General features: G+C 45.0%; 1 protein-coding gene across 1 annotated transcript in view; it reads left to right on the top strand.

The window, feature by feature from the left end:
- Positions 1-411: 411 nt before the first annotated feature.
- The window catches only part of NOTCH2 (notch receptor 2), an 88655-nt gene continuing 68110 nt past the window's right edge, over positions 412-20956 (top strand). The window contains exons 1-3 of the mRNA XM_075508087.1: positions 412-569; positions 10480-10561; positions 20573-20832. Coding sequence (XP_075364202.1) covers positions 488-569; positions 10480-10561; positions 20573-20832 — 424 coding nt within the window. The 5' untranslated portion in view covers positions 412-487. The remainder of the gene's footprint in view (positions 570-10479; positions 10562-20572; positions 20833-20956) is intronic.

Raw genomic sequence — 20956 nt, 5'->3', positions numbered from 1 at the left:
GCCCGTGGGCACCCGCCACCGCTGCCACCACCACCCCACGGGGGCGTGATGGCTGTGTCCCGCTGCCCTTGCCCTCCGTCCCCCCACTGCCATCCGTCCCCCATCCTCGCCGCCCCGGTCCCCTCGTCCCCACTGCCCCCCATTCCCGATGCCGTCCACCCCTCCATCCCCACTGCCCCGGTCCCCGCATCCCCACCGCCCTGTTCCCCGGCCCAGGCAGCCCCTGCCCGTCGGCCCGTCCCCACGGCCCAGCCCCACGCAGCCACAGCCCGCCCGTCCCCTCCGCGGTCCCCGGGCGGGCGCCCCCTGGCGGCGGTCGAGCGGGGCGGGGCGCGGCACGGCGCGGCGCGGCGGAGGAAGCGGGGGCGGCGCGTCTCGGCCGTGTCCCTCCGCGTGGGGCGGCCGCAGGCGCCATCGGCGGCCGGGTAGATCCCTCCGCGTCGCGCCGCGCCGCGCCGTGCCAGTGGCGGCGGGAGCGGCCGTGGCCATGGCCCGCGGAGCGGGGCCGGCGCTCGCCGCCCTCCTCGGCCTGGTGCTGGCCGTGCTCAGCCGCGCCGAGCCCGCGGCCGGTGAGTGGCGGGGGCGGCGGCGAGGGGCTGTGGGGGCCTGTGGGGCTGAGGCGGTGCGCGGGCGGCTCCTCGCCGGGAGGCTGGGGAGGGGGGGCGGCGGGGCCGTAGCGGCCGCGCGTGGGGTGTCAGCGCGTGGGGGGTGGCCCCGCGGGGGCCGCCGCCTCTTTGTGTGGAGCGGGGCCCCCCGAGCCGGGCTCACCTGCGAGCCCAGCCCAGCCCGGGCGCCCCGCGGGGCGGTGGGGCGGGTCCCGCCCGCGAAGCAGGGGCTCCCCGGGGTGCAGCCCGCGGGAGGGCTGCGGGCTCCGTGCAGAGCAGCGTGTCCCTGCACGCGTGGGGGCTGCTCTCCCGTGGGGGCTGCTCTTGCGCGTAACGGAAAACTGCGATGGCAGTCGTGCTTTCCTGGCAGCGCGGTGGCAGTGATATATGTACTGTTGCAAAAATGGTTTGAGTGCTTGAGGTTTTTTGATTTCAAAACACGGGAGAAAATGGTTTACCGCGTTCCATCGCTTGAAATACCTCTGCATCGTGTTCCTTCTAGCCTCTTTGTTCAGGAAATATCCACACATCCAGAAAGAATTTCTATGTATCCTCCTCCTCTAGCTGTGATGAAGCCATGTGTGCACATCTGAAGAAACTGCTGCTTTTCGTCACTGTTCCCTGTTACGTGTTGGCATTTGCAATATGTTCTGCAGCCGGGCTGGAGGACGGGGTGCATAGCCTTAATTGTTGGGTTCTGATGGATTTCATGCCTCTCCCAGCAGCAGTCCCGCTCCTAGAGTAAAGCATGTGCAGCCTTGCAGCACGTTAAAGCTATCCAGGACCAGCAGTCATTGATTACTTACGTGACTTCTCATTCTTTCATCCTTTTTGCTCCTGAGAGGCCGGATCGCTTTTCAGATGACTTGTGAAGAGTGTAGCGATGGGAGAAAGTGGTAGTGGAAGTTGCTTAGTGCGTGACCGAGCGAGACGCCGATAACTTCAGCAATTTTATTCTTTGGTATGGTTCGGAGTGGAAGTGGCATGTGCAGAGTTTTGACCACTGCTGCTGTTTTGGATACAGAGTAGTCAGGTTAATCAATCTATCTGTTTTGACTTCGAAATGGTCGTTATTTGTCTCCTGGGAGAAATGCTTTTTTTTCCAGTAACCCCCTCTGAAATCTGACTTGCTTAGTTTTACTAATATGTTGCAAGAAGATGGTTGGAGTAAAAAAAAAAGCTATTTCCTGAATGTGTTTTGGCCAGCTTTGCCCAAAAAGGGGTGGAAAAGTAAAGGGTCTTTCGAGGGTAGGTATCTTATGAATTCAGAAATGTGTTTTCTTGGTAGGGCGGAGGTGTGGTGTGTAGTAGGACTCTTATTTCTGTAAATGGCTTACACAGTCCAGTAAGACAGCAAAATACTATTTTTGCAAAGACTAAATGTCATGTCCACTTAGTTAAACTGCCTTCATACCAGCGACTTATCAGCTTATTGCTAGCCCTACAAGTTCCTTCTCTGACAGGGGCTGAGAGGAGAAGTAGCGGTGGTGTCACTTGTCACTTGACTGGGACGGGTACCTGCCAGGCTGGTCGAGGTCCTCCCGTGCTGCAGAAGTTTTTGGCATTGCGGGTGAAATCTCTTCCTAGTGCTAAACAAAGGCTGGTTGTCAGAGATGACAAGTCTAGAGTGAAAATGAGCCTTGTTGTTCATGAGATACTGACCTGCATCTGGTTCTTGGGAGTGGGAGCTGTGGCTTGACTTGATGGGAAAGGGAAAGATGAAGTCACCTAAAGGGTATTTTCTGGTGCATATTCAATTGTCTTGATGCTCTTGTGCAAGAGAGGGCAGGTATCTGATGTCAGCCCTCTTGGTCAATAAATAGGAGGCTCCTGGATGCGCTAAGCGCTATGGTTTGGACTGCTCAACTCTGCCTCATCATGCAAGCCCAATGGCGTAGCAACTTGCTTTTCCAGTTGAGCCGTTGTTTAGTTTTGCGAAAGGCTGCAGTTGAAGTTGCAGTAAGCTGGGGTGGGGCAGCAACACCTGCGCTTTTGGTGAGGGTACTCTCCTGATAATCGCTGTGAACAATTTGCTCCTCTTCTGATCAGGCAGCTACGGGTGAAACAGGAATCCTTGCTAATAAAGCCCACCCTAATTACCTACTGTCATTATTAACACTTGGGTTTTGCTAAGCCCAGTTTCACCAGGTTGCTGTTGACTCTCAGCCCGTGTTTCTAACAGGTTGCAATACATTTTAATCTAGAGCAGCGCAAAGGCGGCGTGTTGGTGTGGGCTGCAGTATGAGATCTTTAGTATTCAAACAGTGGAACTTTTGAGGACCTTAGATAATGCTGACAATGCTGGTCTGCTTGATACAGATTTGCTTACAGAAGAGCAAGTTTTACTTGATCTTTTGAAGGTGTTACTGTCTATCAAATTTGTTCTTATCAAAGATGCTGATTTAGACTTTCAAAAGGGAGCGTGATGAGAATCTGGCTAACTCGCATCACTTCCTTCAGGGCATCACTTAGTCAGATTAGAAATATGTGAAGATCCTCTTGCTGATGTTCTCAGGACTCGAATTGTTGGGAAAAGAGGACTTACGCCTCTGGTGGCATTTGGCGTTCGGATCTCTTACAATGGGCGGGTTGGGTTTTTGTCAGCGTCCGCAGCTTTTCCCTCCCTCCCTTATTCTGGGTGTCTTGCTGCTGTTGCAGTTCAGTGGGTATTTCTCTTCAGTATGCTCTGGTCCTGTTCAGCTTCTCCCATTTCCAAAACCGGTATCCGTGCTGTGAGAGGGGACGGGTGGCTGGCGTTTGGACCTGGGACGAGGAGTAGGTGTAAGAGCAGCAGCAGGACTCTGGCAGCCTGTTTCTGGAGCTGGGAATCTTACTGAACAGCAAAACCAAACAGCCACAATTTGTAACTCCAGATGTAGCATAGTTTCCTTTAAGTTTGTACTCTGGCTAATGAATGCAAAGCTGAGGAGTGATACATGTGATTATTAATTCTCACCCCTCCTTTGGGACACGTTAGGGAGATGTCATCCACGTTGGGGGGGAAAAAAGGGCTTCTCTAAGCATCTGTGTTGAAGTCCTTTTGTAGTTATGTTCTTAGTTTCGATGAATTCACTCTGAAATCATCTTGCCAACAGAAGTCAAGGGCTATCAGCGCCCATCTAGAAGAAACAGCGCTTATATCGTTCTAAACGGGGTCATCTGAGAGATGCAGAAATAATCGTTCGTTCTGTTTAGAAAATAGTCTGTTCCTAGGGCACATGTCCTTTTTTTAGACTGCTATGAGGATGAAAAAAGCGCTTTGTATCTCAAAATGGCATGGGCGTCTGCTGTTTGTTCCACGCAGCAAGTCTCCATCTCGTTTCTCTGACATCAGCCTGGACGGCCGCAGAAGCACCACTCGGCACAAGTAGCAGGCTAGCATTTCTGCACAGGCAAACATGCTTAACGTTCAAATTAATAAAGATTTAGTGCTGGAGAATGACGGAAGACTTCGGAGAAGACGCGAGCATGGCTTCTGTCTGCCAGATTGCCATGGAAACACCAATACCTCTTCAGCTCTTTAATTGCCTTCCCTACATTTTTTTGTTGAAAACTTGTTTTTTAACAATGCTTTATGTTGCCGTTCTGGGTTGTAGGCATTTTGGCTTTGTTTGGAAAACTGAAAATAGGGGAAGGCGGGGAACAGGAGCTGTGCAAGGAAATGGAGAATATGGTGACAGGCAGACTTTCGAACTGTGTTATGAGTTCATCCTGAATTCAGTATGTATTGTAACTTGTAGTTCTTCACCAGGAACAGTGTCACACGAACTGTAGCTGCAGCTGATAGAAATAACAGTCCTCCTGCAGGTTCCTAGGCCTCAGACCCTGAGGACAGAAAAACTTCAACTCTCTCTGTGAATTTGCACAACAGTTCCCAGCTCTGTTCTTAGGAGGGCCAATTAGTAGTTTTTGCCAGTTCCTAGATGTTTGGAGGAGAGATTTGAAACAGATGATGGCAGGGCATGCAGTTTTGTGTGTCTGAGAGCTTAATGTCGTCAGATTTGGTGTTTGCACTGGCGAGTTCAAAAAAACCTGATGAACTTCTAAAGCAAAATTTCTTCTTCCTGGCTTGTTCTTCTAAAATCCACTTTAAAAAAAAAAGGCAAAAAAATACTTACGCTTGTCTTACAAAGCCTAGAGAAGCTAGTGAAGAAAACCAGTTTAGATATTGGGGTTTTCTCTCGCAAAAGGTACAGGACATTGGCAGAGTGCCTTCATGCTCCTCTGAGCTCTGCTCAGCTTCTCAGTTGAGTCTTGCATTATCCAATTGATTTCAGGCTTCTGTGTGTAAAAACAGCGGAGATCTCTTAATAATCTGATTAAAGCATTTTTACTTTACAGATGATTTCTATGCCTTATAGACAAGCTTTGTCCTTAACGACTACCTTCTCTCTGTGATGTGCAAACTGCTGTTTAAATCCCCCAGATGTTAACATTTTCTAAATCTGAGCTGAATATAAGGCTTTATCACTTTTTCACAGCAAGAATTTTTCCTAGTTTGTTGTCCTCTGTCCCCTCTCAGTGTGGCTGCCATGGGGTGATCTGTTCTTAAGAAAAAAAGAAAAAAGCTATTTTCGTATTTTCGGCTAGAACGCACTTACTAGTTGGTTCTTCCCTGGTACATAATCTCACTGGAACTGTAACCTCTAGAGGTTAGTGAATAGCGTAATTAATTATCACTCCTTTGTGGTTTTCCTCCAAAATTTGGTTATCTTTGGGTATTCTCTCCATTTATGCAGTGCTTCTTATTCCTTACCAGCTTTTTCAGCAGCTGTTTGTGTGGTGCGAGGTGCCACCGTAGGAGTATTTTTGTCCCTTTCTGCACAGCAAGGACCCTCTGCTCTTCCTCCAGAATTGCACCTGATGTTTCAGCGTTTTCTCTTAGCTTCTTTTTTCACACCTTGTTTTTCCTGAAGGGAATCGGAAGCTGGTTTTCACTCCCTTGGAATTTGAGACCTCTTGATTTGTAGCGTCGCTGGTGTTTCTGACCGTGCTGGTGGCTGTCCTCTTCAGAGCTGATCTTCCTGGGACAAGCAGCCTGAGCTTGCGTAAGGATTCCCGTGCATCCTGTGTTGCTGCTGTTTGAGGGCTTTGAATCCTTTTTCCTCCTTTCTCTTCATATATAATGGGTTGAAATGACAGGCTATTTCTCCTGAATGTCAGTCGAGACAGAAAATCCACTGACTGCATAAAGGTTATTGAAGTCTATTTTGTCCTTTAGTTTTCTTTCTAATCTTTAATGTATTCTTAGCCTGGCTTTTCTTCTATATACAAGAAGGTTGTTTTCTACTCTCTCCCACAAGACAGCTTTTGAAACTATGGACAAGTTTCAACCAAATATGACCGAGGTCTAGGTTCTTAAAAGATACTGAGTTTCTATGAACTTAATGGAAAATTTATGGACAGAAAGAGGAGAGAGACCCATATAGTGTCCTCCCAAGGAGAAGGCTGTACCACCAGCTCAGCTGTATTCTCTGCCAGAATATCGCTCTCCCCTTATTTAAAGTAAAACCTTTGGTCAGAGCCTGCACCTTCTTAGATGCAGGATAATGAACCACAAAGCTACAGGAAACCAGCTTTGTAACATCTCTTCCTCACAGCCTTAATTGCTTCGGTATTTTGCATTTTTATTTCTGCTTGACTTTTTCTGAACTTGTGAGTGAGGAGTTTATTGCTACTTTCCTTCTAGTATTTCCAGCAAAGCCCTTTTAGATTTTTGCTGGTTATGGCTCTGTTTCCCTATAGCAGCCTTCTCTCTTAAAGGCTGAACTCTGGCACTTACAGCTTCTGATCTTCATCCTTCACTATTGCTTTCTAGGCTAGAAAATTAAAAGAATCTGAATTTATAGTGGGTGGATGAAGTCTAGAAACCGAATCACAACTTCCAGATCATCTTGGCATCCTAAAAAACAATGAGGCAGAAACACAACTTTTCTTTTCCTCCTAGATTTGCTTTAACTGTCTCTTTAGCCAAAAAGATTAAACCTGGGTAAAATTGTACTCCAGTTAAGTGTGAGCTTTGGTAGATTCGGATGTTGAGAATCACAGCACTTCCTATAGGGTTTCTGTGAGTAACACTTTCTGCCTGTGTTCATTTTACAGTGGCGGCTACCTGTTTTTTTTTTCACCCTCTGGCCTTGGAAAATAGTCCTGGTAGGCTAGTTAAATGTCAGGTTAGAATTTGTGTCTAAATGCAGGCATGTGCAAGGCTTTGGATGGACTCTAGGCTGGGTAGTATGGCTAATAGCATTCATCTGGCATGCACTTGGAGCCCTTGTCCGAGAGTCTTTCAAACTTGGCTACAATGTGTGCTAGAAATTGGGTGGTACTTTCACAAAGTGGTGGTCTGCCCGCTTCATAAGAAGCCAGTCTTTCCATAATCGTGGGGTGTCTTCCCAGTATTCCCATAATATGCCCAAAAGGACTGATAAAAAATTTTGAGGTGGTTCAATGCATTAAAAAGCCATGGGATTTCGCCTTGAAGACCTGCTGGCATAGCAGAGCGAGCCCTCCGCTGCACGAGAGTGCAAGGACTTGAAACGTGGCCACTTGCACTTGGTCTGGGCTAACCCAGCTTCTGATAGTCTTGGTGGTTTTGGCAAGCTAGAGCAAGTCCAGAAAACCAACAAATAATTCACCATTGCTGTTTTTTTAAACACGGCAGAAAACTGTCAAAAGCAGCCTGTTATACTCAAAGCCTTGACAGCATGCTGATGCTATCTATATATGGCTTCTAGAAAAGTGGCTTTATCCTTTCAAGACAAGGCTGTCTTCTCTCATGCTGTACACAACAAAGTATTTCCAGTTAACATAATGGATGTAGCAAAACATACTTTTTATGCTGGCTGAGGTAGAAGGTAAAGTTTCTGATGCTGTTAACTCTTGAGCACAACGTGGTAGAGTAGCAGAGAAGCAGCTTTTGAAGTCAGTCATGTTGAAATGTCTTGGTTTTGCGTGCATTGTGAAATTGTTAAACGTGAAATACAGGAAGACAGTGCTTTGTGCACAGAAATGCTAATTTTACTGTGAGAGCTGTAGTCTTCGATTTCCCTTGTGATTTCTTTCTTTAAAGAGAAGTGGTTTTGTTACTTTTTAATGCTCACTTTAATAGAGAATACGGTTACATTTACATTCACTTCAGCTTTAGTTGTATTTCTATGCAGCCTATTTTAGTCTGAAGCTAAAAAAGTACAAAAGAGTCTTTTTGCTTTTATTTTCTTAGCTTCTTTCACTTCTAACTTACTATATACAAAATATACATTTAGCTGCCCGCCTTGCCCCATTCACTATGTGTCTCTGTTAAGGAATTCTAAGGACTAGTAGTAGTTTAATGACCTGCTAAACAGCAGTTCAAGGCAGGAATAATTTGTCAAAAAACAGGAGAAAATTAATCATTACTTTGCTAAAGCCTCTCTGCTGTGTCTGTATTTGGCCTAGCAAGCTAAGCAGGAATCACTGATTCGGATCCTTACTGTGACCCCGAAAGCCGTCACCCTCTTGTTCCCCTCTGTGCAGTTGTGCTGGGAGGTGTTTTTGGCCAAGTGCTAGTTAAGCTTTTACTATGTGGGTTACAAAATCAGCTGGCTGCTCAGTTCTCACTGGGGATGCGGGTACTCGAAGAGATTACAAAATTGTGTTTGAAAGCATGGGCACAAAAAAAAAATAATCCTCCGAGTATTTGCTTCACTGGCTTGATTGGTGTGAAAAGAGTGGAAATTCAAGGTAGTGAGATGAGAATACCAAGTCTGCTTCCCCTCCCGATTCTCTGAAATGTGGTAAGGCTCATTTTAACCTTCCTCCATTTCCCAGGAGTAGCGTAGGTGGTAGGAGAAGTCCAAATCATTACGGGTCCTTTTGCAGTTTCTCCTGAACACAGTGTAACTGAACTATGCTTAACTGGAGCTAATCTGCGGTGCGAAAACGAGCTGCTGTAGTGTTAGACAGAAGCAGATGAAGTTTGGAGTCGAAGCCTGGTGGATGTTGCTGTTAAATGGGATAAAAATTGCCAGGTGCAAATCAGTGTAAGCGGTTTTTACCGCTGTGGGGGGGAATGCCATGCAAAATCCATGTTAATATTTCTGTCGCTTAGTAACCCTGACCTCAGGGGTTATCTGAAAGGGGCTCAGAGTGGAATTTTGTTCATTTCCTGAGAGCTCTGCAGAAGCAGCGCCATCCAAGTGCCCCTTTTTCAGAAATCAAGTTGACAGAAACAGGCATACTCATATTGTGGGAAATACTGATAATTATCCTGGGCAACTGGGTTTAATGTAACTGTATTCTCTATAGGGACTGCAAGTGTGAAACGCTCCTACGGTACCTCGTAGTGCATGTGACCTGTTTACGTGCTCCAGGGTTATTGAGAAATAACACTTCAAGCCCTTGGATAGCAGTAACTGGAGTCTGTTCCAAGTCGTCTAATTGCTGGACTGAATTTGGGCTGGTTGCAGGGAGAGCTTAGTGGGACTGATGCGTTAACTCTTCTGCTTCTGAGCCCCATTCCTTAGGCACCAGCATGTAAACTTTGGTGGTGGTTTGGACCAGTTTTCCCTGATGCCCCTTGCCAAATTTGTGTTGAAAATTTAATACGTCTTAAGGAAAGGAAAACCGTGCTTAAAAAAAAAAAAAAAAAAAAAAAGGCAATGTGCCCTACAGCAGCTGGTACACAAGCAGGCAGTTTAGGTGGCTGGATGTTATTGATGCTTCGAGGTGCCTTAACTAAGATCGGTAGCATGCTTTCCCAAATGCAGAAAGGTTTTTGAAATAGGGTCCATAAGGGCATGGAAGTGTGTGTGTTTGGGGGCTGGGAGACAGAACTGGAGGCTGGGAAGAGCATGTGACTTCTGAGTATGTGGGTAAGTTTAGGATAGGACCCAGATCTTCTGGTTCCAAGGGCTTTTTCCGCTAGTTCGGTGCCATTCAAATGGCAGGCTCTGGTCTAGGTGGACTGGCTAAATTTTTGTGGTTTTAGAGTGCCCTCTGCTTCTGCAGGGTTTCCATAGTTCTCACCCTTCTTGTCACTTCAGAAATAGCCGTGGCGTGCTGCTTCAGATCCCCGTGAAGAGACGAGCGCTTGCCAGAGCTGGAGCTGGTGTGTTGTTTCCATCAGACGGGGCTCGCTAGAGCTTCCAGTAGGCTTGGATAAAAAATTGACCAGCCCCAACCTGTATCATACCTAATGCCTTCTTTAAAACATAATACTGCAAATGTCAAGTTTGAGCTACAGAGTATCTCCTCTTTAGAAATACCAAATTCTTTCCTGAGAGTCTTTAATATCTCTGACGTTTTCACTTACTCCCAAACACAATCCTGACTGAAATCAGAGTGCCACAACAGTAATGATGTTGCAGCAAATTCTGGATTGCTAGAAACATACAGCAGGTGAGCTTAGGAGGGACAGATGCCCCTACTGCAGTGCCAAGTGACCCTAGAGATAGTAGAAAAGAAGGAAAGAATTTGACACAAAATATTGTGAAAGAAGGCTTAGGAGTAGTTGCCTCTCTTTTCAGAGAATTTCAGTCCAGAATTTTGATCAGAAAGTAGTCATTGGTGACACTTAACCCAAAATACGCAAGCGCTGACAGAAATGTCTTTGTAGCTTGCTGAAATTACTGCATGCTTTGCTTTGAAAATCTACCTAAAAGAAATTCTGGAAACATTTAGTTGCCTGATGAACAAATCTGTATTTGAGTCTTCTTTCAGTCTGGCTCTTTTGATGCTTCCAGAGATTAAACTAAACTATGTGATAGTGTCTTTGTTTTTGTTCCAGTCATATAAAATTTTCTACTATAAGATTTTCATTCCCCCAAACATGCTAATGAAGCTTTGACTTGACATGTATGGCTACTGATTTGACTGTTGTTTTCTTTTCTTTCAGCTTTGCAGTGTATGGATGATTCCAAGCCATGTGTTAATGAGGGAAAGTGCATTCCATATCAAAATGGTACAGGATATTGCAAGTAAGTTGGTTTCATTTCTAATCAATTTAATTGCCCATCTTCTTTCATTCAGGGTCCTAGCCAGAAAGGAAATGTGAATTGTTAAGATTTTCTTATCGGGTGCATTCAGCGTAACGGTTTGAGCACAGTTGGTGTTTCTTGATAATGCGTTAGTTCTTCTGTGCTAGGTTTTTGTAACGTAAGAAATCTGGAGTTCTTGTTCAGATTTTCAGGTTTGGGTCAGTTTGATTTCTTTGCGTTAGGTTAGGAAGCGAGGCCAAAGCAATTGTAGAGGTAAACTCTGTACCTTGCTTCCAGACCCACAAGTTAAGTTGGAACTTGCTCTTCATCTTACAGCTTGCCTTACTTTATAGAGCTTTGGCCCCAGTTTGAATATTTTTATGAGGTTTTTCAGAACTACTCTGCACTGTGAAGTGCGCCAGTTCCCTTCCACATGCTGGAGAGCAAGTAATAGGTAGGAGTTGCAAAAACAAACCGTAACAAAAAACCCCAAACAAACACCCACGTGTGTCTTTATCGTGTAATTGATTTTGGTAAACATTGACACCCATCTTCAATAGCGCCTTCACTTTGCTGCTGCATGGAAAGCTGATCAGCAGGAGCTTTGGTGGAGTGTGTGGTGCCTGGAGAATGAAATCACATCTACTTAAATGCAGGTCACCTTTCAAACTGCAGTATTTAGATTTTAAAACGAAGCGATATTTTGCAAAAAGATAAATCCTCCTTGTTTGGCAGGATTAATTTTCTACGTCTGCAGTGAATAGATTATTTTCTAAACCTTGTTTACTTCATCAGTGCAAGTTGTGCCATTTTCTAGCATGCTAAATCCCTCTTTTCTTAATGCTAACGTTCTTTAAATATTAGTGAATTTTGTCCTGTTGATTTAGCTTGGTTAACACACAGCTCCGCTCTTCACCCTTTTCTACACATCCATCTTCCCTAGCCACAACCTTTAGTTGTTTCTGTTAATGTGGTAGGTAAAACTTGAGATACTTAAGTTGCACCTGTGGCACACACAGGGGAAATCATAATCTAATTTGAGGTTCTTCTCAGTTTTAAATCAATACCTGGTGTGCAGAAAGGCCATAGAAAGGCAAATATGTAACTTGTTATTCCCTGTTGTTTTTTTCAAATTTTTAACTATTACTGCTTCCTAGTCTTTTCCTTTCCATGGCTTTATATTGCTGTCAACAGAAATGAGCTGCCCTTCTGAAAAGAAAGCTGGAACTTTTCCTGCTTTTCACCTGTGTTTTAAGACTGAAACAAGAAATTGTGTGACATTAGTAGGTCTTTCTGATGCGTGCTGAAGCATGTTAGTCTGGAGCCAAAGTATGTGGGTCACGATGGAGGTAATAAACAAGACTGGTATTGATGTTGGTGCTGGTTGTACCTTCCTAAGGACATTTTCTCCAACTTGCGTGTTCCTCTTAACCATGTCTTAGACTGTACAAAAATTGTTTAGTTGGTTCATCTGATTAACTTCCGTTCAGTGTTTGTAGTGCAGTCCAGATCTTGACACATTTCCCTTATCACAGTGGCAACTTTGACCACTCTTACTTTTTTTTAGCGCACAGGGTTATTTATAATTCTAATGTGTCCTTCTTCCTTTTTGTGCAAAGTCTTCTTGCAGGTCTTAAGCCACCCCTCCTTCAAGTAACAGCTCGGTCCCTTTGCAGGTGCTAGAGTAATTGGAAAGGCTAATAGAGGCTGGTATACAGCGATTAGTATGTGTCTGTTTTCTAGTTCTGGCTCAAGAACTCTTTTTTGCAGAAAGGAAGGAAAAAATAGCAGAAAACCCTCAATTGTGGAGAGACTACCTTTAGCGGGCTGATTCTTAGCATCCTGTTTTGGTTTTAACTTTTTTTTTCTTTCCTGCACTATGAGGAACTCTGAATAGGGGAACTTTCTATCTGGTGTAGTAACCTAAATGACTTTCTGAATTTTTGATGGCTGTAAGACTAGAAATGTTTTGTTCAGGAAACTGGACTTATTACTAAAGCAAGTGGCTTGGCTTCTAGCTCAGCAGGATCACTCACTGATTAGCTAAATGTCCACCCCTTCCACTTTTTTCAAGTTTTCTGCAGTACTTCCTCTGCTGGGCAATAAGTTGTTATAATAGGCGTTCTTCCTCTTTCCGTCCATCCCCTCGGCCAAGTTTGTTCTAGTGTGTGGTCAGTCCGTCTAGTTAATCTTACTGTCTGTAAGAAACAAGCGAACAGCTGAGGGAGAACCTGCATCAGAGGTAATCATATGTGATGAATAAGACATGAGTAATGTAAGCACTGATAAGCAAAACATCTAGTCCAGGTACTTGGCCAAGCGGCAAGTGACAGCTTAGTGCTGAAACAGCCTTCTTTGTCAGAAAACCCTGTAGTGTCTACGCCATTAAAAGAGAAAGCTAGTTTTTTGCTAAGAAACCTTTATTCTGGTGCATCTGGCTTCTGTTATGGGAACAGCGATTGTGACCCTTGTAAGGAAATCAGAGTTGGATCTTTATCAGATCGCTCTTGCGAGTGCCCTTTAAGTAGCTCCGTTCCCCTGGTGACGCTGCTGGCCCATGGCTGTCATTTTGTGGCACCGTTTGATAGAATTACTGACCTTCTTTGACATTGATTTTATATTTAGAAAATTACACATTCCTGTGTTTGCGTCTTCCAAGGTCAGAATTTTTGTTTGAGGTCTTTCTACACCCGTTCAGTGACTAGCATGGTGAGGACGCAGACCTTATTCCAAGGAATATGGCCATGTCTGCAGTAGCAATACGAAAGGGACCTGTCGTTCCAAGCTTTCTGGGTCCTGCTGACAAAAAGGACTCTGACTGAAACTGACAAAAGGCCGTTTCAGCTTGGGGTCTGGCTTTGCATTGCACTGTGGTGGGGGTTCCCCCCCCAAAGCATCTCCAGGCAGCCTTTTGCACGTTGAGGTGTTAAGCGTGAGGGAGCCTTCCTGCATTCTCTCATATCCAGCAGAGAAGCAGGGTAACAGTAGCTTGTTGCTTAATGATAATTGTGAACATCACAGGAAAACCCTTTCTCATCTCCCTGCTGTGCTAGATGGCTGGGAAAGTAGTAATAGGAAGAGTCTGGGGGATAGTACTGCGAGCTTGCAGTATTTCTGCAGTTGCAGGCAGGCTGAGAAGGTGTGGGTACAGGGAGCTGTTTCAAGGACAGGCAGAGCAGAGATTTTGGCAACGCTGCCCGCTGTTTTCTGAGTACAAGTCTGCTCTGCTGCAGGTGGATGCAGTCCCTCTGTGCCTGGAGCGGGGCACGGCCCTGAAGCAGAGAGTATCTTAACTGTTTTCCCCATGTTTGGCAGCTGTGGCCTCTCCCAACTTCCCTCCCCTGTGCCCCAGCGACAGGGAGCAGAAGCAAGACCATGCCAGGGAGAGAAGCAGAAGTGAGAAGGGAGGGAGTTGGGGTAGGGGTGCTCCAAGGTTTAGGGAGGAAACTGGGCCTTGCTACTTCTTGTGCTTTGTAGGTTTTTAAGATTGGATTTTTTGACCTTAGGACTGTTGCACATTCTGTGCCCAGAAGGGATATCGGTACCTCTGTATGAACCAAAGTACTGCTTTAACTCTGGTGTCTTTTGTTGGGTCCTGATGGTAAAACAAAAGGGGAAAAAAAAAAGTACAGTGGCAACCATGGCTTGTTTGCTGTGCTTATTCAAAAGTGGAGACTGCTGAAGTTGACCGATTTCAAAAGGACAGTCTCCTTAGGCACATCCTTTCATGCCCAAAGCTGTCAGGATCTGTGCAGCTTTGCATGCTTCTGTGCCTCTGCAGTGAGCGTTGTTTTTCTCACTGTGCGCAGAAGTTTGTGCGCACTTTTACGTTGCACGATACAGTTTTTACCTCTTATCTGCAGGGTGGCGACAGGAGGACCTCAACGCATGCTAAACTCAAAGCAGCAACAGCATGGCAGTAAGGGGCGTCTATCCCAATTCTAACCCCCAGTAACTCCAACCCCCTTGCCAGGTTTTTGACGTACCTTTCTTTCCAGCTGGATCTTCGTAAATGAATTTTAACTCAGATTTAAGAGGACTTCTGGGGCTGAAGGCAAGATCCTAGACTGCAGAACTGCTTCCGAGACTGCAGCAGATATCTTCTCAGGATCTTATCTCGAGAGACTAATCACTCCGAGACCAGTGAATGGGGAATACCCATAGGAGACCTTGCAGCAGGATGAGGTCTGAGAGTTTTCCAGAAGAGGCTAAATGCAAAAGTTGAAGAGTTGTCCTTTTCTGAGAATGGGCTGCCCTTTCCCGTTTCCTTCTGTCTCCTTTCAGAAGTTAAAGGAGACCCTAGAGACCAGGACAGAGGAAAAAGGGGAGAGTACACACACTTTCAGCTTCAAATCTGGGAACAGAGTGGTGATTTGAGTCACTCGGTCAAAATTTTCTATTGTGATTTACCTGTGCAGACCAAAAGCTGTTCAGACCTCTGATGATCAGAAAAAGCTGAACTAAACCTTGCCCGATCAGACTCTGGTTGCTGTTACTCCTTGGTATACTGCGGAGTGGCACGCTGTAGTAAGCGCTTTCTGTAGACTAGAAACAATAGCTGTGTACTGCTTTAAACGCAGAACAGAGAGGCTGTCCCATCCCATAGTTTGCTTTCAAAGTATGACGCATAAATGGGAGCCTTGAGACATGGGAAGGAGCGTTTGTAAAGCTAACCAGAGAATCCTGTTCTCCCTCCTGAGAGGAGGTGTAGGTGTGGGAGTCAGAACCCGGGAGCTAGAGGGAAGTCTGGTTAAAATCTGTAGCAAAATAGCTGAGACCCTTCTCATGTTAGTCATCAGACTGTGCTGGGTTTTGGTTTTTTTTTTCCCCCTTCTTATGTTAAAGCATCTTCCAATCAAAGTGAAGGGAGTGTTGGGTTAAAGGGGGGAGAAGCAAGCCTACGAGGAAATTCTTCCCTTCACGTTTTAAATTAAAACCATCTGCTTCCTTCTGTGCATCTCCAGATGATATCACTGGGCCTGAATAGGAAACTCCCATGAAAATCAAACATCTGGAAGACTGGTTAAAACAAGTCTATAAGGTGCATTTGAAGAGACTGTCCTACAAATGTGCCCAAGCAAATATGGTATGGCAGATGAGGAGGTTTTTTCCAATAGGCCAGACGTATTTTCCAGCAGTCTTTTGAAAGCAAGAGAGTCTAAGTATTAGGAGGTAACTTCAATGTAGTTTTGTGGCAGAAGAGCCAAAAATGCAGCTTTTGTGAGTCTTTTACTTTCACTTTGTAGCGTTAGGTTGTTAGAGTGAATGCAGCTCTGTGGGTTTGTGGATACTTCAGATTTGGATAAATACCTTCATTTTGTTTTTATGTCTCTTGTTTAGCTCCATGAGAGCCTGAGCTAAGGCAAATGCAGGCTGGAGCTGAAAAGGGGGAGGGAAAAAAAAAAAAATGGGCTGAGCTCTGACTAAAGTATTTGTGCTGGAAAGCAGCCCAGAGAGAGTAAAGGAGAAGCTTTAATTAGAAGCAGCTGCATAGCTGATGCAGCCCACAGGACATTTTCCCATTTCAAACTCTCTAGCTTTCAGAAATCATGATTTGAATTAGGTTGTATGTGAAATTTGTTCTTAAAAGATTAAATTCCTGTTGAAGTAGGTTAAGAGACCTTACGTGCTTCCAGAAAGTGCCAGAACAAACTTCATCTTTCTGTTTCTGAGTGTTAGATGGAAAATTGAGGAGAAACAGTAGCTTTTATTTGGAAAAGATTTGGTTTCCTGTTCTGAGCATGTCAGTTGGAGCTGTCACAAGCTGCTACAATTTTAAGCTGCTCTGTAGACAAGTGGCGCTGCTTTTTTTTGTTTGTTTGTTTGTTCTCCTAAAGAGAACTTGAAAGAGTAGGTTGGGATGAGAGCAGAGCAGGGGTGGTGGGAAGCTGGAGTTGCTGTTGAGGATAATCATATCCTTTAAAGAAGTCTGGACTTAGACCCCGCTTTTTCAGTGTTTGCCTCTATTTTTAGAGAAACAATGCGGTGCCCAACATGAAGCAGGGGCAAATATTTGCAGTTGTGTCTACACCAACATTTAGAACTAAATTACTAGTATTTGTGTGTAGAAATGTTGATGACAGGAGACATGGTTGAAAATCTGGACTGTAGGTTTTTTGTTCTTTAACATTCAAAACCGATTGCACTGAATTGCTGGAGGGGAAAATTGCATAACTGTGTGACCAAGCACTTCTCCAGGAGGAGAACAAAATGGTGGGTACAAGGGCCGTGTATACCTGACCTTCCATCTTTCCACAGGCAGGCACGTTCCCTCTGGCATATTCTGTAAGGCTTTGTCCTTCCAAATGTAAAGAGCTAAAGTTAAAAGAGCTTTCACTGTTCCCTGCTGGAGTGCTCCCTCATGTTTTTCTGATTAGCCTCAGAAGATACCGGAACAAGCCCCGTCTTGGAGCGGTCTTCAACTTTGTACCAGAACATTTGTGTACAAAACGCTGGGCCGCTTGTGGGTGATGGTTGTGAGTGTCGTCTCAGAGCACAGGTCTCAGCTTTCCTTTTAAATCATACCGGCAATACTCTTAATCAGTGTTTAGGCTCCCTCCTCCCTGTTACCCAGGGGCACCAGTTAAATGCACCTTCCAGTACCCCTGGGTGTTGGGGGGGTGGGAGAGAAGGTGTACTTCGGTGGTTTATTTGCTTGTGGACAAAACATGAGATGTTCTTCTAGACTTTCGAGTTTGTTTTACAGCCTTGCAATGAAAAAGCACTCTAGGACTTATCTTTTAGGTGTGTTTTGGTTTGTTTTGTATTTGTTGGAGTGGTGGGTGGTGTTGGAGGGCCTCTTGTTTGCCTGATGGGGTGCCCTAGGTAGGGTTCTGTGAAGTTCTGGTTTGTTCTTTGCTCTTTCTTTCATGATAAAGAGAACTACAAGTGCATGTGTCGTCCGCTGTTAGTCCGAGGAGCTTGGTGTAGCGCTGGCACTGCAGACGGCTGAGCTGCCGAACCCCCCACCGCTGGTGGTGGTGAAACCAGAAGAAATCCTTACAACAAAATCTTGTAAGCCTTGTGGGACTGAAGTTCAGTTTGACTTTACACATTAATCAGATGCATATAGATGTCCAGAAACATGATTTAATTGTAGTTATCCAGACGGTCTCTGAGCAGAGCTAGCCGGTGCACCGTGTGCAGGCTTGAATGCCGTGGGAGCTGAGCAGTCCTCCAGCTTCTGGCACAGCTGCCTTTGCTGGGTGCCAGATTTCTACGTGATCGAGCTCCTACAAAGCCGTGCTGTAGCCCGCTGGCGTTGGACCGATTTCTAACGCGTATCGAGGAAGGATTTGGGATGCTAAAGGAAGCCTATAGGACTGCCGTGGTTTAGGCCCAGAATACCCGAAGGTTGCCTCTCGTGTGATGTGGCAGCAGCTCACGCTGACTGACAGCCTTCAGCTGTTATACCGAGGATGGCACAAGAGGCAGAGGGTATTCTGCAAATGTTATTGTCTCGGATTTGCTTTCTGCAACTTTATTAATCCTGCCTTGCCCTGCAAAAACCCTTCTTTCATGTCTGTTCTTGGGTACGAAGTTGAAAGTATTAAGGTATGGTGAAAGGAGCCTAATTTGGGTGTGTGGAATGGTAAATTACGATTATGCACATCTATTATATGACTTTCCTGCTTTAGACATATGGCTAAAGCTAGTTAATAAATTTCAACATGAGAAAAAACAGTTGTGGTCATCTAGTAATGACCCCTTGCATAACTCGGATAATAACCTCTCTGAATAGCTGTGTTTGAACTAGCGTGCATACTCTCTCTGAAACAGCCAGTCCTGGTGTTCTTTTAAACAAGCACGAGTGATGGAGAAATTCCACTGCAACCTTAAATGCGTTGTTCCAGTTGTTTCTCTCCACTGCCGAGAGACTGTGTATAAGTCTGTGTCTGAAGATAAAGATATTACCCTGTTTCTAATTTGAATTTATCTGGCTTGAACTTTTAACTGCTCGGTCCTGTTATCCCTGTACCTTCTAGATTGGGAATTACTGTTAAATCCGAGTTTCTTTGTGGGTACTTGGAGCTTTTGATTAACTGTCTCCTTCTCTTTTCCCTTTGATAAATAGACTGAGCCACCGGAGCTTTTCATTGTGTTAAGAGTTTTCTATTAATCATTACTGTTGGCTTCTTTGAATTCATTTCAGTCCTTCCTTCTTAAAGAGCAGACACCAGAACTGATGTAAGGGTCCGGTAGTGGTTGTGCCATGCAAGTATCAGGTGTAGCATAATCTCATTTACTCCTACTTGATATTTGCTGTTTGTACAACTAAAGTATTCCTGGCCAAACTGTCACGCTAGGAATTCACGTTCGGCTGACTGTTAGGAACCCCCAGAGCAAGTCCATCTTTCCCAGATCAGCCTCCTGTTTTGGGGAGGATGCTTTATATGTTTTGTTTCTAGATGTATGACTATGCTTAAAGTGCACGTTGTGTTAAGCAGTTTGTGGTACTACTCTCTATCAAGAACATGTCTTCTCTCTTACCTGCGCGTTTGACCAGCATTGATGTTTTCCGTCGTTATTCATTGATAGAAGTGTTGAATAGCATAGGAACAAAGGCAGATCCCTGTGGTATTCCTGTTAAAAACACAGCGTCATAACTGTTCTTTGATTTTTAAACTAAATTTTAAGGCCTATTCAGTTAGGTGGTGAGTTTTGGTTGTGGTGGGGTTTTTTTGTTTGATTTTTTTGGGTTTTTTTTTTTTTCAATCCACCATACACTTTTACATGCATAAGGAAAAGGCAGTCTCTTTACTGTTACATTCTTGTCGTGGGGCTAGCTAGAGACTGTGTATTTCTTGCAGTTGGAATTTCCTCCCTTTGTATTTGAGTAACTCATTGATTTAATAATTGCACCTATCTGGAACAAAGCGCATCTAATGTTCACCTCTGAATTTTTTGCTGTGAAATACATGTCCTCTCAGGCTGTGTGTATCTTGGGTTACTTACCAGTTAAAGCATGCAGCTGTGCACTATAGAAAAAACTGCAAGTGGACAGTCCTGTTTTGAATGTTAGGTGTTATTTTTATCCAGCATATAATCTTGCAGCTTTCTGCTACCTGAAAGAAGCAAATGGAACCATGAGTGACACAAAGGTGGGGTTTGCAGGCTTGCTTGTCTGGGTCCTGTATGGCTGGAAGTTAAATGGAAAATTCGTAGTACAAAGGCCAGTTGAAAGATGGATTACAACTGACAAGCGTAGTCAGACTATATTGACATAAGTTTAGGGTAGAGAGAAATAACTGCAATTATTCTGCAATTGCAGATCTTTGTATAAAATATTACCCTAGTTATAGATAGTGTGTGTGTACTCATTTTTCTGTGGGAGACAGAGGAGCAGTGACCTTGTCGTTCGGGTGCTAGCCAGGGGCGTGGGAGACCTGACTTCAGGGCTTGCCCTGCTAGCTGAGTGCAGGCTTCAGCATGTTACAGTCCCAGATGCCCTTATCAACACGAGGATGACAGTATATTCCTGTCTCACGGGAGCGTTGTGGAGAAAGATCTGCTACAGATCTTCAGGCACCGTATTTGTACAAGGTTTATAAATATTTTGGAAGACGGATAATACCTGGTGTTAACACCTCTTACTGAAACTGCTTGATTTTCATCTAAAAAGGGATGCTTATTAGAATGGGAGTAGGTGCAAGGAATTAATTGTTGCTCGGCAGTTCTCTAACACTTATGCTTTTACTGAAGTTTTGAAGGGAAGTGCAGGAAGAAGTTCCTGCATTTGCTGTAACTCTGATTGTATGCGGTATTTATTTATGTATTTTGTAATGAGCGGTTTCACAATTTGAACTTAAGTTTTCAGTGGTCTCATTTGGGACAATCCCAGAGGAAGGCCCTGTTACATCTATGACGTTAGCATTTAGGTCTGTTAGTGTCACCATTAATTATGGCAAATTCCAAGACTTTCAGTGGCCATGGGACTTCATTTCTGGTATCTTCCCAGGACAGCAAGGCTTCAGGTGAATGTGCCGCAAGTGATTTCTTTCTCTGTTGCAGGTGTCGAGAAGGCTTTCTTGGAGACTACTGTCAGTACAGAAACCCCTGCGAAAGCAATACCTGTAAGAACGGGGGAACTTGTGAAACTACGTCTCTGATAGGAAAGGCTACCTGCAAATGTGCTCCAGGGTTCACGGGAGAGGATTGTCAATACTCTGAATCGCACCTCTGCTACGTGTCCCAGCCCTGCCTGAATGGAGGAACTTGTCATCCCCGCAGCCAGGAAACGTACGAGTGTGTCTGTCCTCCAGGTTACACAGGTGGGGTTCTGCATTTGTACCTCCAGACTCCTTCCTTTGTGAATTTCTTCATCCTGGAATGTCAAATTTACTAGCTCCAGCACAGGAAATGAGAAGAAGTCTAAATGACTTCATGACCAAAAAA

The sequence above is a fragment of the Mycteria americana genome, chromosome 7, assembly GCF_035582795.1.
Source record: "Mycteria americana isolate JAX WOST 10 ecotype Jacksonville Zoo and Gardens chromosome 7, USCA_MyAme_1.0, whole genome shotgun sequence".
In the NCBI taxonomy this organism is placed as follows: Eukaryota; Metazoa; Chordata; class Aves; order Ciconiiformes; family Ciconiidae; genus Mycteria; species Mycteria americana.
Note: the sequence above shows the minus strand (reverse complement) of the source record. Positions and strands in the feature narration are given on the sequence as shown.